The sequence below is a fragment of the Rhinoderma darwinii genome, chromosome 5 (assembly GCF_050947455.1).
Source record: "Rhinoderma darwinii isolate aRhiDar2 chromosome 5, aRhiDar2.hap1, whole genome shotgun sequence".
Classification (NCBI taxonomy): Eukaryota; Metazoa; Chordata; class Amphibia; order Anura; family Rhinodermatidae; genus Rhinoderma; species Rhinoderma darwinii.
In genome coordinates this window covers 280,443,959-280,457,251 of record NC_134691.1, presented here as the reverse complement: position 1 = coordinate 280,457,251, position 13,293 = coordinate 280,443,959, and the positions used below count along the sequence as shown (strand labels likewise).

The window sequence follows — 13,293 nt, the reverse complement described above, 5'->3', positions numbered from 1 at the left end:
ATGTGCGCTTTGCCCCACCTACATCATCAATATAACGCCGGAGAACAAAGTATGCAATTGTATGCAGATCACAGATAATAGTGATCTAATGCCTGCTGACCCATTAGATCACCATTAGAAGATGCAATGTCACGGATTTCCATAGCAATGGCTCAAACGTAGTAAGGGCATGACCACACATGGCGGAATTCCTCCGCAACTGTCCGCATCAATGCCGCACAGAATCTGCGTTGCAGATTCTGCAGCGGATCTGCACAAAATGTGCAGAAAATTGATGCGGACTGGCCGCTGCGGACTGCAGGAAAAGTGCTTCTCTTCTCCCTATTCAGTGCAGGATAGAGAGAAGGGACAGCACTTTCCCTAGTGAAAGTCAAAGAAATTCATACTTACCGCCCGTTGTCTTGGTGACGCGTCCCTCTTTCGGCATCCGGCCCGACCTCCCTGGATGAAGCTCCAGTCCATGTGACCGCTGCAGCCTGTGCTTGGCCTGTGATTGGCTGCAGCCGTCACTTACACTGAAACGTCATCCTGGGAGGCCGGACTGGAGACAGACGCAGGGAGTTCTCGGTAAGTATGAACTTATATTTTTTTTTACAGATACATGTATATTGAGATCGGTAGTCACTGTCCCGGGTGCAGAAACAGTTACTGCCGATCGCGTAACTCTTTCAGCACCCTGGACAGTGACTATTTACAGACGTCTCCTAGCAACGCTCCCGTCATTACGGGAGCCCCATTGACTTCCTCAGTCTGGCTGTAGACCTAGAAATACATAGGTCCAGCCAGAATGAAGAAATGTCATGGTAGTAAAAACAATACGCTCCGCAGCACACATAAGATCTGCGGACTTCATTGCGGAATTTTGACTCTCCATTGAAGTCAATGGAGAAATTCCGCCATGAGTCCGCAACCAGTCCGCCACTGCTCCGCAACAGACAGAGCATGCTGCGGACACCAAATTCCGCTCCGCAGCCTATGCTCCGCAGCGGAATTGTACGCATCGTGTAAACGAACACTGCTAAATTAAAGTGAAAGTCAATGGAGAAACGGCTCCGCTGCGGATTAACGCTGCGGAGTGTCCGCAGCGGAATTTAAGTGAAATTCCGCCATGTGTGAACCCGCCCTAAGTAAGCTTCCTGTATTCTGGTCCCAGTGCTGAACATAGCGCTCACTTTGAGCACTGTGCTTAGTGTATTTTGTAACAGGGGGCTGATCATTTCAGATCCGTCACTTCACAGTGTCAGCCTGATCTCTAATGACAGAGGGCTAAAGAGGGCGATCATCCATTAAAGAGCACCATGTATACATACCTTCCAGCTGTGCGGGGCATCGGCAGCTGGAGCATAAGTGGATGTCTAGAGGTTAATTATTTTTTTCCAGGCAGTATATATTGAAGCAATGTATGCATTAAAGCAAGTTGCTGAAGCCTGTTACACAGTGTCCGTGGTTGTGTCCTTCCTACTTTTTAGCTTCTAGCTACAAGCACCAACACACCTAACCCATTCCCCACGACACTGCACTCCAAAACCCCCTTACCAGTTGCAGCACTTCACGCCCTTTGTCACTTTCATACCTCAAATTCTGCTCACCAGCCTACAAGATAAGTTATAATCTCAGCAGGAGCATGTTGGCCTATGCTGACTGCCTGTCCGTTCATTCTGTAGTCTCAAATAATCTGACTTAGTTCACATGTTGTCGAAAATATGTTCCAATCCAGTAAATGGATATTTTTTTTAATATAATTTGAGCAGAAAAGTTTTAGACAGATTTTAGGGCTTTAAAATCAATAAGGTCAGCCAGGATTCACCGCTATCTGTACGAAGGCGGAACCGGCATAGCTGTTATGGCTCTGTTATAAATGAAAGCCATGACTTTATTGAGAACAGAGCCTAAATAAACTTGAAAACTCTTTGTTACTCTGCCAGATGAGGTTGAATAATATTTGAATCCGCTTTATGTAATTTATCAGACATGGTTTTTAAGTAAAGATATCTCTTTTCACGTTTTACTCTCTTCTTACTTGACAGCAGTTCGTTTTGGTCGCATTCCAAAACGCGAAAAGCAAAGAATGCTGATGGAAATGCAGACTGCCATGAAGACCATGGTGTACAGCCAGTTTGGTAGCTCAGAACATCAAGAAGCATTGCCAGATTATCAGGCTTCACCTTTACTTTTGCCAGCTTTGCCCCACCCTTTTCAAGAGAATTACCCAGATAAAAGCCCAACTCCACCTGCACCTTCTTCTCTTGCTCCACCTCCTCCATCTTCAGACGTTAGCAAAGAAGATGTTATTGGTACGGTAACTAGAGCTCACAGAGAGACAATTATGTATAACCAGGAGCCTTCTGAAATAAAAAATGAAGCAAGCTATCAGCTTGAAGTCAGAATAAATAATCTAAAACACATTACCAAGAGCAACAATATCCACTTCAATAATGGTCTCAGCACTTCTCGCTGTCCCGCCAGTGAAAGCCAGAATTATATAAATGGACCGCATCGGGACAAGAACACCATGGGTTATTCGAACATCCATGCTGTTTGTTACTCCAATGAACAGAATATAAACATTTTCAATGGTTTCTCCCACAAAGGATGCAGTAAAGAAACCGTGTATGATGTATCTCAGGCTAACAACATGAATGGCTATACTTGCAACAGGGGAAGGAGAATGCATCTGGTACAGAGTTCATTGCTTATTATTTTTTTATTGCCATGAAAGTTTTTTTTTTTGTTACATTTCAATTCTTAGACATGCTAAATATATTTAAAGAAATAAGTGGATTGCTACCATGAAGTTAAAGAAACACTAAACATAGAAAATGCGCAGAAAAAAATAAATAAATATCCCAGCAATTCCTTCCTTCATCTTCTTTTCTTTGGTCCCATTTATTTTATATTACAATTAAAACTGAGAAATATATAAAGAAATATTCTCTGTGTGTCTCAGGAGGTCAGCCATGCCCTTCTCCCCCTCCTCCTCACTATTTTGTGTCTTGTTGTAAGACAACTGGCTGGAGCAGGAGCCTCCCCCCTTTGCCATGTCTGCAGTAAGACAAAAAGATGGTTAGGCTGCGCACCTTGTTTAAGCCAGTCAGGCTTTCCCGAGTTGAAAATGTAACAGATCAGCAGTTACCCATGTGTTCTCTGAAGGATTTCTATAAGACTGTTTCCATAACATATAGAATATCCTGCAGACTGACAAAGAGTGGGGGCAAATATATCTCCTGCTTACGTTTATCGATCATTTCTAGGTTCCTAATGTTCCTTCGAGTAACAAAAATGACAAACAAGAACTGCTCAAATTTTGTAATAATTTTAAAAAAAAGTAAAAATATTATTTTGTCATATCCTCCAGTAAGAAATCTAGATAATTTTGGTTAGAAGGATTCCGTAGATCATGGTCTTACTAACTTTCATACCTTTTGCAGGTCTGTCCAATGAGTATGTCTCCATTCATGGACCCAAATAAATCGGGACCTCAGATCTGGGAAGAGTTCTCTATGAGTTTCACCCCAGCTGTAAAAGAAGTTGTAGAATTTGCCAAGCGCATTCCAGGATTTAAAGACCTTTCCCAGTATGATCAGGTCAACTTGCTGAAGGCTGGAACATTTGAGGTTGGATTTTTATTATGAACGTATTTATTCAATGTAAAGTGAGCAATGAGAGATATCAACATGAATTCCCGTTTGTGTCTGTCTATCCATATGTATTATGAGAATTGGTTATATTGACAGAGCCATGTTCTATGGACAACCACTATATTATAATATAATAAATAGTAATATACGAAAGAAGCATTATGAGTTCACAAGAACCTGATAACAAGAATCACTTTTTGGAAAGAAAAATGTTTTTGCTCTAATTCACTGTTCATGTGTCAGGAAATTGAATTTGTCGACTGAAGGTCCTCATCACTGAAGGTCCTCATTAAATTTTGCTTTACACGACAGTGTACCGGGAAATATAAAACCTACACTATGTTAATTTCTTTGAAAATTTTATTTGAAAAAGCTTGTTACAACCTTTTCTTTTGTTTTGCCAGGTATTGATGGTACGGTTTGTGTCATTGTTTGACGCAAAGGAGCGTACTGTCACCTTTCTTAGTGGGAAGAAGTACAGTGTGGATGAGCTGCGCTCTATGGGTGCTGGGGAGCTGCTGAACTCTGTTTTTGAATTCAGTGCGAAGCTTAGTTCTCTCCAGCTTAGTGAGGAGGAGATGAGTTTGTTTACAGCAGTTGTCCTCGTCTCTGCTGGTAAGAACAGAAGGAAACTTTCTATTTTTCACCCTTACGTTGCTTGTCCTCTTCTAACACATCTCATGATCTACAATCCTGCTGATGTCTGTTTTATTGCAAATAAAGTGTTATTGACTACATCAAAAATCTTTAAAGATGTGGCGTCAAAAAATAATTTTACGACTTGTCAGTCATAAAGTATAAAAGCCATCCCGAGATAAAGGTGGTCCCGCACCTACCTCTCCAAGATGATTGTGACAAGATTCAGCTTGTTCTTGGCATCAGTGGCTGGAGTCCCTCTGATTTGACTTTTATGAAATGGCCGATTGACATATCATGAAAGTATTTTTTGGGGAAGCCGATTGTAGTCATTACACTTAAAACCTCAAATATTATCCAATCTTATGAACATGATGGATGTGCAGTTGTTATGCTAAAAATGATATGTAAAGTGCTACCGCATTAAAGGGGTTCTCTGAGAAATCAAGAAAATGAAATAATTAAAAAATACATTACTATAAATATCTTCAATTATTTATTAATACTCGTCTTGTCTAGGGGGTAATCATTAGGTAAATTAAAATGGCCGCTGCCATTGTTGGTAAACACAAAATCCATCCCATAATGGAGAGCACACACAGCAGGACGGGTTACGTCAAGACAAAGAGCACAAGATCGGTGTTAGACCTCCTTACTGCTCTGGCTGGGACATGACCGCCAAAATAGTCAGCCTGACAGACGACAACGACATATAGACTATATATATATATATATATATATATATATATATCACAGTCAACACACCATCTCAGCTGTGTCGGAGTGCCTCAGAGTCAGGGGCGTAACTAGGAAAGACTGGGCCCCATAGCAAACTTTTGACTGCCCCCCCCTCCCCTGGGTGTCACACAACCCCCCCCCCCTTGTAGATAGTGCCTTTTTTACAGCCCCCCCCTGTAGATAACGCCATACAGCCCTCCCCTGTAGATAATGCCATACAGCCCCCCGTGTAGGTAACGCCATACAGCCCCCCTGTAGGTAACGCCATGCAGCCCCAACACCCAAAAAAAATCTGACCCATAGTGTGTCCTACAAAAGACATGTATCCCCTATCCACAGGATAGGGGATACATGTGTGATCGCTGGGACGCCCAGCGATAAGGAGAACGGGGAGAAAGTCCCCCAGGTTCTCCATGTCTAACCTCTGACTTCCGGAGTCTGCGCAGCTCAATAAAAATGAAAGGAGCGCTGGTCTGGCATGCACACAAGCACGACCGGCGCTCCATTCATTTCTACGGAGCTGCCGACACAGACCCCGGAAGTCCGAGGTTTCTCATGGAGAACTTCAGGGGACTGTGGATAGGGGATACATGTCTTTTGTAGGAACAACCCCTTTAATGGCAGAGTGGGGAGATACCTCCCTGCTCTGCCGTAGTCTTGTTCAGTGGCGTCGCGCTGTAGTAGCCATAGTGTCAGCTAGCGGAGCCTCCGGCCATGGTGGGGGCCCGTGCCGGCGGGCGACACGGGCCCCCTCATGCCGCGGGCCCCGTAGCAGCCGCTACGGCTGCTACGGCGGTAGTTACGCCACAGCTCAGAGTTTATCCAGGAACAGAGTGTGCGCAGACCCAACTGAAGATGTGAAGAGGGGGGATGAGACCGCCAGAGCAGGAAGTAGGGCTTATGTGAGCTCTGTGTTCTGACATAACCCGTACTGCTGCATGTGCTCTCCAGTTTAGGACGAGTTTTGTGTTTACTAATGTGATGGCGGCCATTTTAATTAACCTAATGATTACCCCCTCGACAAGACGAGCATTTATAAAAAAAATTAAGGTATTTATAAAAGTATTTATTTTAATGCATTTTTTAATTATTTAATTTTCTTTATTTCCTGGAACACCCCTTTAACGAGGGATTCATTTTAACCATCTCCTACCAGTGTTTAACCAAAGAAGACCTATACATGTGGGTGTTATGATATAATCTGGATATTTACCACCTAACCCACTGAGATTCTTCAAACTAATGTGGAAAATCTATAGACAGAAGGGTTTACCTCCTTCACAGTTCACCTTTCATGTGCATTCAGTTCAGAAATTGTGTTTGAGTGGCATTAACCATCAAGTCTGTTGTATATACTGTTATATAAAGCAAAATATTGGATCCATCAGTAAATCAATGAATCTAGTTATTTAAAAAGAATCTTACAGGTTCTGTCAATCCTACAATATGTTGGTTTAATTATTTCCCATTCCATAGTGTCTAATGGTACTGTGTGTGTGTGTGTATATATATATATATATATATATATATATATATATATCATGAACAGACGGCTATCTATCTATCTATCTATCTATCTATCTATCTATCTATCTATCTATCTATCTATCTATCTATCTATCTATCTATCTATCTATCTATCTATCTATCTTTTTTATCCAGTTCCTCAAGCCCTATAATTTATACAGCACAATGTCAGTCCTTGGAATCCATAATTGGGAGGTCAACAAGAAAAGCTAATAGTGTCTTAACCTCTTAGTGACCGCCGATACGCTTTTTTACGGCGGTCACTAAGGAGCCTTATTCCGAAGCATTAGCCTTTTTATAAAGTCCCCTAATGGGACTGAAAACATAATTAATGTAAAAAAAGTTAATGAAAAAACTGCACAGTAAAAGAAGAATTAAACAAAAGTATTTTAAAAAAAACGAATAAATACACATATATGGTTTTGCCGTGATCGTAACGACCCGAACAATAAAGTTAACACGTTATTTAAACCACATTGTGAACGGCATAAGATAAGACGTAAAAACGACTTGCATTTATTTCCATCCCCCTTTCCCGAAAATTTTTATAAAAGTTAATCAATAAGTCTCATGTAACCCAAAATGGTATAATAAAAACTACATTTCATCCCGCAAAAAACAACCCACATACAGCTACATGAAAGGAAAAATAAAAAAGTTATGGCTCTTGGAATGCAACCATACAAAAACAAATTATTTTCTTTTAAGCCCCCTGCACACGCTGCAGATTTTGTTGCAGAATTTGTGCTTGCAGCAGAAACAGATGAATGCAACTGATTTTCAGTTGCATCAAAATCTGCAGCATGAGCAGGGGGCCTTAAAAGTGTTTTTGTAATGTAAAAGTAGTAAAATATAAAAAAGTTGCATATTTAGCATCGCCGTAATCGTTTGGACCCATAGAATAAAGGTAGCATGTGATTTATGCCGCACGGTGAACGGCGTAAATCTAAAATTGCTGGTTTTATTCCATCCCCCTAAAAAAAGTTAATAAAAGATGATTAATGACCTATATGTACCCCTAAAATGGTGCCATTGAAAAATAAAACTCATCACGCAAAAAATACGCACTCATACAGCTATGTCAATGGAAAACGAAAAAAGTTATGGCTCTTCGAATGCGATGATGGAAAAATGGGGAAAATTGCTTGGTCATTGGGGCCAAAATAGGCCGGTAATGAAAGAGTTAATACCTTTTCTTGCATTGAAAATCTGTTTTCTTCTATATTCAAAAAGTGAAATGCACCAAAAAAGTAATGGCATGCGTTTTCAGTCTTGGAATATATTTAGAACTTATTATACTGATATTAAAGAATGACCAGAATTGTAATCATTGTCCTTAGTTGTCTTTGGAAAAAGGGCAAGTGTTAGTCAAGGTAAAGCAGCAATGACTGTTTCCTCACATGATAATCTTGAAGTATATAAATAAGGAAAGTACGTAAGCAAATAATGAGTATTTATCGGAAAAGTAAATAGTATTGGAACAGCTCCGATTACAACTGACAACCATTATACAATTTTGAAACATCTATTTTATTTTTCAATTCATCACTTTGACTCCCATCATATCTCAGAATGAAATACAGATTTGACATTATTTTTACCTTTAGCGATGCTTTTACCTGTGCTCATTGTCGCCCCCTGCTGTGTACTGCAAGGAACTGACAACTGCCCTGAACACCTTTCTTGCTCAGAAAAGTAGAAACTCAAATTCTGTCTTGTCTATATGTTTTTTTATTATTATTGTTGGGCTGTTTGGTGCAAGTAGATGTTATTATTCTAGCTCCGTTCTTAATTTTATAGACCATGTAAATATAATGCAGGACAAAGAAAACAATGTAATTGTGAATAAATAATGACTATAAACCAGATCTCCCTAAATTATACCATAGCATGAACTGGTTATCTTCACATATCAAAATGCACCAAGAACCTGGGCACAGACAATGTTCATATGTGCATCAGGGTTAGAAAGGGGCTTCGTAGGCAACACCTGCAAATTGTAGCTGACAAAAGGTGGTTTTACACTGGCAGATATCTCCCATGTCTACCACTTTTAAAACCAGCTCCGATCGACAATACGGCTTGTCGCTTGGCACTCGTTGCTCCCTCTAAACGGAGCAATGATCGTTTAGTATGGGGTCGAACGAATACTACTACGATCAGTTGTCCCCATGCATTTGCATCATGTCGGCAGCACATCTCTTACACAAGTAGATGTGCTACCAACAACGATGATATTTTGTTCTGCATTTCCCCATTCATTGGCTGATCATGGCCCTGTCCACACAGGGCAATGATCAGGCAGGAGTGTCCATATGAACGCTAGTTTTCCCGATTATTGGCCCGTGTAAAAGAACCTAAAGGCAATGTGATCACGATGGTTTCAGTGGTTGCAGTTTGCAGCAGCATTCCTAAACTGTAAGGGTATGTGCACACGACCTCTTTTCAGACGTAATGGAGGCATTTTACGCCTCTAATTACGCCTGAAAAGACGGCTCCAATACGTCGGCAAACATCTGCCCATTGCTTGCAATGGGTCTTACAATGTTCTGTGCAGACGAGCTGTCATTTTACGCGTCGCTGTCAAAATACGACGCGTAAAATGACGGCTTGTCAAAAGAAGTGCAGGACACTTCTTAGGACGTTTTTGGAGCCGTTTTCTCATAGACTCTATTGAAAACAGCTCCAAAAACGGCCGTAGAAAACGCCGCGAAAAACGCGAGTTGCTCAAAAAACGTCTGAAAATCGGGAGCTGTTGTTCCCTTGAAAACAGCTCCGTATTTTCAGACGTATTTTGTTAATCGTGTGAACATACCCTTAGGGTATGTTCACATGCTTAGCAAAAAACGTCTGAAAATACAGAGCTGTTTTCAAGGGAAAATAGCCTCTGATTTTCAGACGTTTTTGAAGCTGAAAATGAATTTGGTGCTTCTTTTCAGACGTTTTTTGAGGCGTTTCTCATAGTGTTCAATGGAAAATCAGCTCCAAAAAACACCTCAAGAAGTGACAGGGTATGTGCACACGAGAAGTGGCTTTTACGTCTGAAATGACAGGCTGTTTTCAGGAGAAAACAGCTGCGTCGATTCAGACGTAAAAGCTCCTCGCATTATGCGAGGCATCTTTGACGCTCGTAAATCTTGAGCTGCTCTTCATTGACTTCAATGAAGAACGGCTCAAATTACGTTGCAAAGAAGTGTCCTGCACTTCTTTGACGAGGCAGGCATTTTACGCTTCGTCGTTTGACAGCTATCAAACGACGACGTGTAAATGACAGGTCATCACAGTACGTCGGAAAACCCATTCAAATGAATGGGCAGATGTTTGCCGACGTATTGTAGCCCTATTTTCAGACGTAAAACGAGGCATAATACGCCTCGTTTACGTCTGAAAATAGGTCGTGTGAACCCAGCCACATGCTACTTCTTTTTACGGAGTGTCTTTTTACACTCCGTTTTTTAAAACAGAGGCGTAAAAAGATGCCCCGTATGAACTAAATGCTGTTTTTCCCATTGATTTCAATGGGCAGATGTTTGTAGGCGTTCAGCTTCCGTTTTTTCAAGCGTTTTTTGAGGCATAAACGCCCCGAAATATGTCTGAAACCACTGCGTGTGCACATACCCTCCGGGTATGTGCACACGCAGAGTCAAAAACGTCTAAAAATACGGAGCTGTTTTCAAGGGAAAGCAGCCCCTGATTTTCAGAGTTTTTTTACGGCCGTTTTTGGAGCTGTTTTCAATAGAGTCTATGAGAAAACGGCTCCAAAAACACCCCAAGAAGTGTCCTGCACTTCTTTTGACGAGCCGTCATTTTACGCGCCGTATTTTGACAGCGACGCGTAAAATGACAGCTCGTCTGCACAGAACATTGTAAGACCCATTGCAAGCAATGGGCAGATGTTTGCCGACGTATTTGAGCCGTCTTTTCAGGCGTAATTCAAGGCGTAAAACGCCTCCATTACATCTGAAAAAAGGTCGTGTGCACATACCCTTACAGGGCACTACCTGAAATAGTGTTAAGATTGTCCTGCCACTGTGGAAATCAGATAACGATAAGGGCTATTTTCGACAAGCGTCACTAAAGCCACAGTGTGAAATAAAGTACCTATAACCTCCTATGTGCCCCAGCTATACCTCTGTGTGTCTCTGATTTAATATGGAGTCACAGCATTTTACATGAGAATCTGTAAGAAAAAATAATGTGGCATGCAGTATTTAATTTTCTATTACAACAGTATTCTCCCCTAGAAACATTGCTTCAAGGGGACAATATATGCCTATAAGCCTCTTAGGCCATGTTCACACAGCGTAAACAATGCAGAATTTCTGAACAGATTTTCTGGTCGGAAATTCCGCAGTGTTTTTACATACAGAAGTTGACATACTGCAGATTAAGAATCCGCAAAGCAAGTCAATTTCATTTATTTTCTGCAGAATTATTCCATTGCGCACGGATGAGATTTTTTCAAATCTCATCCACTTTGCTGCTACCGTAAGACGCTGCAGAAATGCTGCACATAAATTCAGCAGTATTTACACTGTGTGTGAGCTTAGCCTTAGAGGGGCTCGTGGACAGTTTACAGGACCTTTAATATAGACCCCAGGGGTTCTGTGCACACAGCATCAGCCCTAAGCGTGTAAGATTTTCCTATATTTAGTCCAGAAGGAAGGAAAAAGTGTGGTATTCATGTAAATGTACAGCCTGTGCTTGTGGTTTCATAACTGTATATTTTGTTAAAAATATCCTTAAGGATTCATTTTTATTTCTATTTTGCTTCATAGATCGCTCTGGCATTGAAAATGTAAACTCTGTTGAAGCATTGCAAGAAACACTGATCTGTGCACTGAGAACTTTAATCATGAAAAATCATCCCAACGAGGCCTCTACCTTTACCAGACTCCTACTGAAGTTGGCAGACCTGCGCTCTCTCAACAACATGCACTCAGAGGAGCTTTTGGCTTTCAAAATTCACCCGTAGGCCTATAAATGACTAATATGACGTCTACTGTATAATGTGTGACAGATTAGGTGTCCCGATGGTTATGTCAGACACAATATATTAACAAGTGAAAAAATCGCCTATAGAAGAGGCAAGTCTTTTGTCAACTAAAGCATATGTGCAGTTCACTAGAATTTCGTAAAATGACTAAGGCATTAGGTCCTAGAGAATATTTTCCCATGAATATTGGTGTAGCCGACAAATTATCTGCCTCTACACAACGTAGACAAAATCGTCACTTTACGCTCCAGCGTTACATTATCACACACAGACTCCTCAAGCCTTAGGGTATGTGCACACGATAACTGGCTTTTACATCTGAAATTACAGACTGTTTTCAGAAGAAAACAGCTGCGTCGTTTCAGACGTAAAAGCTCCTACTCGCATTTTACGAGGCGTCATTGACGCCCGTAATCTTGAGCTGTTCTTCATTGAATTCAATGAAAAACGGCTCAAATTACGTTTCAAAGAAGTGTCCTGCACTTCTTTGCCGAGGCGGTCATTTTACGCGTCGTCGTTTGACAGCTGTCAAACGACGACGCGTAAATGACAGGTCGTCGGCACAGTACGTCGGCAAACCCATTCAAATGAATGGGCAGATGTTTGCCGACGTATTGGAGCCGTATTTTCAGATGTAAAACGAGGCATAATACGCCTCGTTTACGTCTGAAAATAGGTCGTGTGAACCCAGCCTTATTCTGCATTTAGTAGGCGGTATTTGAAATTTGGCATGGACCTGTAAAAATAGAGTAAGGCAAATGAATGTCTTTGAGTCCGGGAATAGAGACGGGGCACTAGTTTGCTTTACTAAACTTAATCCATTTAAAGAACCAAATTTTATTTCACCAAAACTCTACTGGGCATAGTCAAGGCTATATACGATTTGTTCATAGCGAAGTACACACCCAGCACATGATAGTCACTTTTTAGGAAAATGCTATATATCACAAAGTGTGTATCTTATCATTTCCAAATGCTTTGCCGGTCTGTTACGTGCCTCCGCCATGATCGGGATTGTTGTCTGTCACCCAGATTTTTAGCACGTGTGAGTGTATTCATTTTCTGTATTTATGTGTACATTATCATCTTTTACTTTCAAGACTGTAAATATTCCTACAGATGAATATATGCCAACTTCCTTGCAATATTTTAAACTGTGAAGGGAGCAGTTACAAATAGTTACCATGTATAAGATTTATAAAATGCATAAAGATATCCAATAATTGAAAAATGGACGAATTGTATATTTTTGACAGATGTTAAATTGTATGTTGCAGACATTTGTTCGTGGAAGCCTCCCAGTACAACTGGGTCTTTTGCAGCCAAGCTGCAACCTCAATGACTTGCTGTGCAAAAGGACTGTTGGGCAAGTAACAGCAATGGTTAAGTCCAGGCAAATACAAGAAAAATGCCCCATTATTATAAGGGCTTGTGCATACAGGTGTTCTTAAGAGACAGTTCCACCTTGATCTGCATCCATGTATAATACTATATTACTGATGATGTAGAATAAATGTTCCTCATTGCCATTTCATGGTCCCATAAGTGCTGGAATCAATAGTTGCTAATGAGCAGTACAAAATGGCACTCGTTGTAATTGTTTGTGGGGGAGGGGTGACCGATATTTACTGTAGTGTAATGGATTTGTCACAAGCATGGGTGTTTCTGTTCAGCGCCTACCCTACTTTTGCCGATTATTGATCCCTTTGTGAATATCTGTCTCCTTTGAAAAAAAGTTGGAAGGTTTTATAGATACTT

General features: G+C 41.0%; 1 protein-coding gene across 2 annotated transcripts in view; it reads left to right on the top strand.

Annotated features, from left to right (window-relative positions):
• Nucleotides 1-12,073, top strand: part of NR1D2 (nuclear receptor subfamily 1 group D member 2) — a 42,759-nt gene extending 30,686 nt beyond the window's left edge. For both annotated transcript variants that reach the window (XM_075827201.1, XM_075827200.1), the window contains 4 exons: nucleotides 2,028-2,677; nucleotides 3,429-3,614; nucleotides 4,043-4,253; nucleotides 11,318-12,073. In XM_075827201.1, coding sequence (XP_075683316.1) covers nucleotides 2,028-2,677; nucleotides 3,429-3,614; nucleotides 4,043-4,253; nucleotides 11,318-11,514 — 1,244 coding nt within the window. In that variant the 3' untranslated portion in view covers nucleotides 11,515-12,073. The remainder of the gene's footprint in view (nucleotides 1-2,027; nucleotides 2,678-3,428; nucleotides 3,615-4,042; nucleotides 4,254-11,317) is intronic.
• Nucleotides 12,074-13,293: the final 1,220 nt, after the last annotated feature.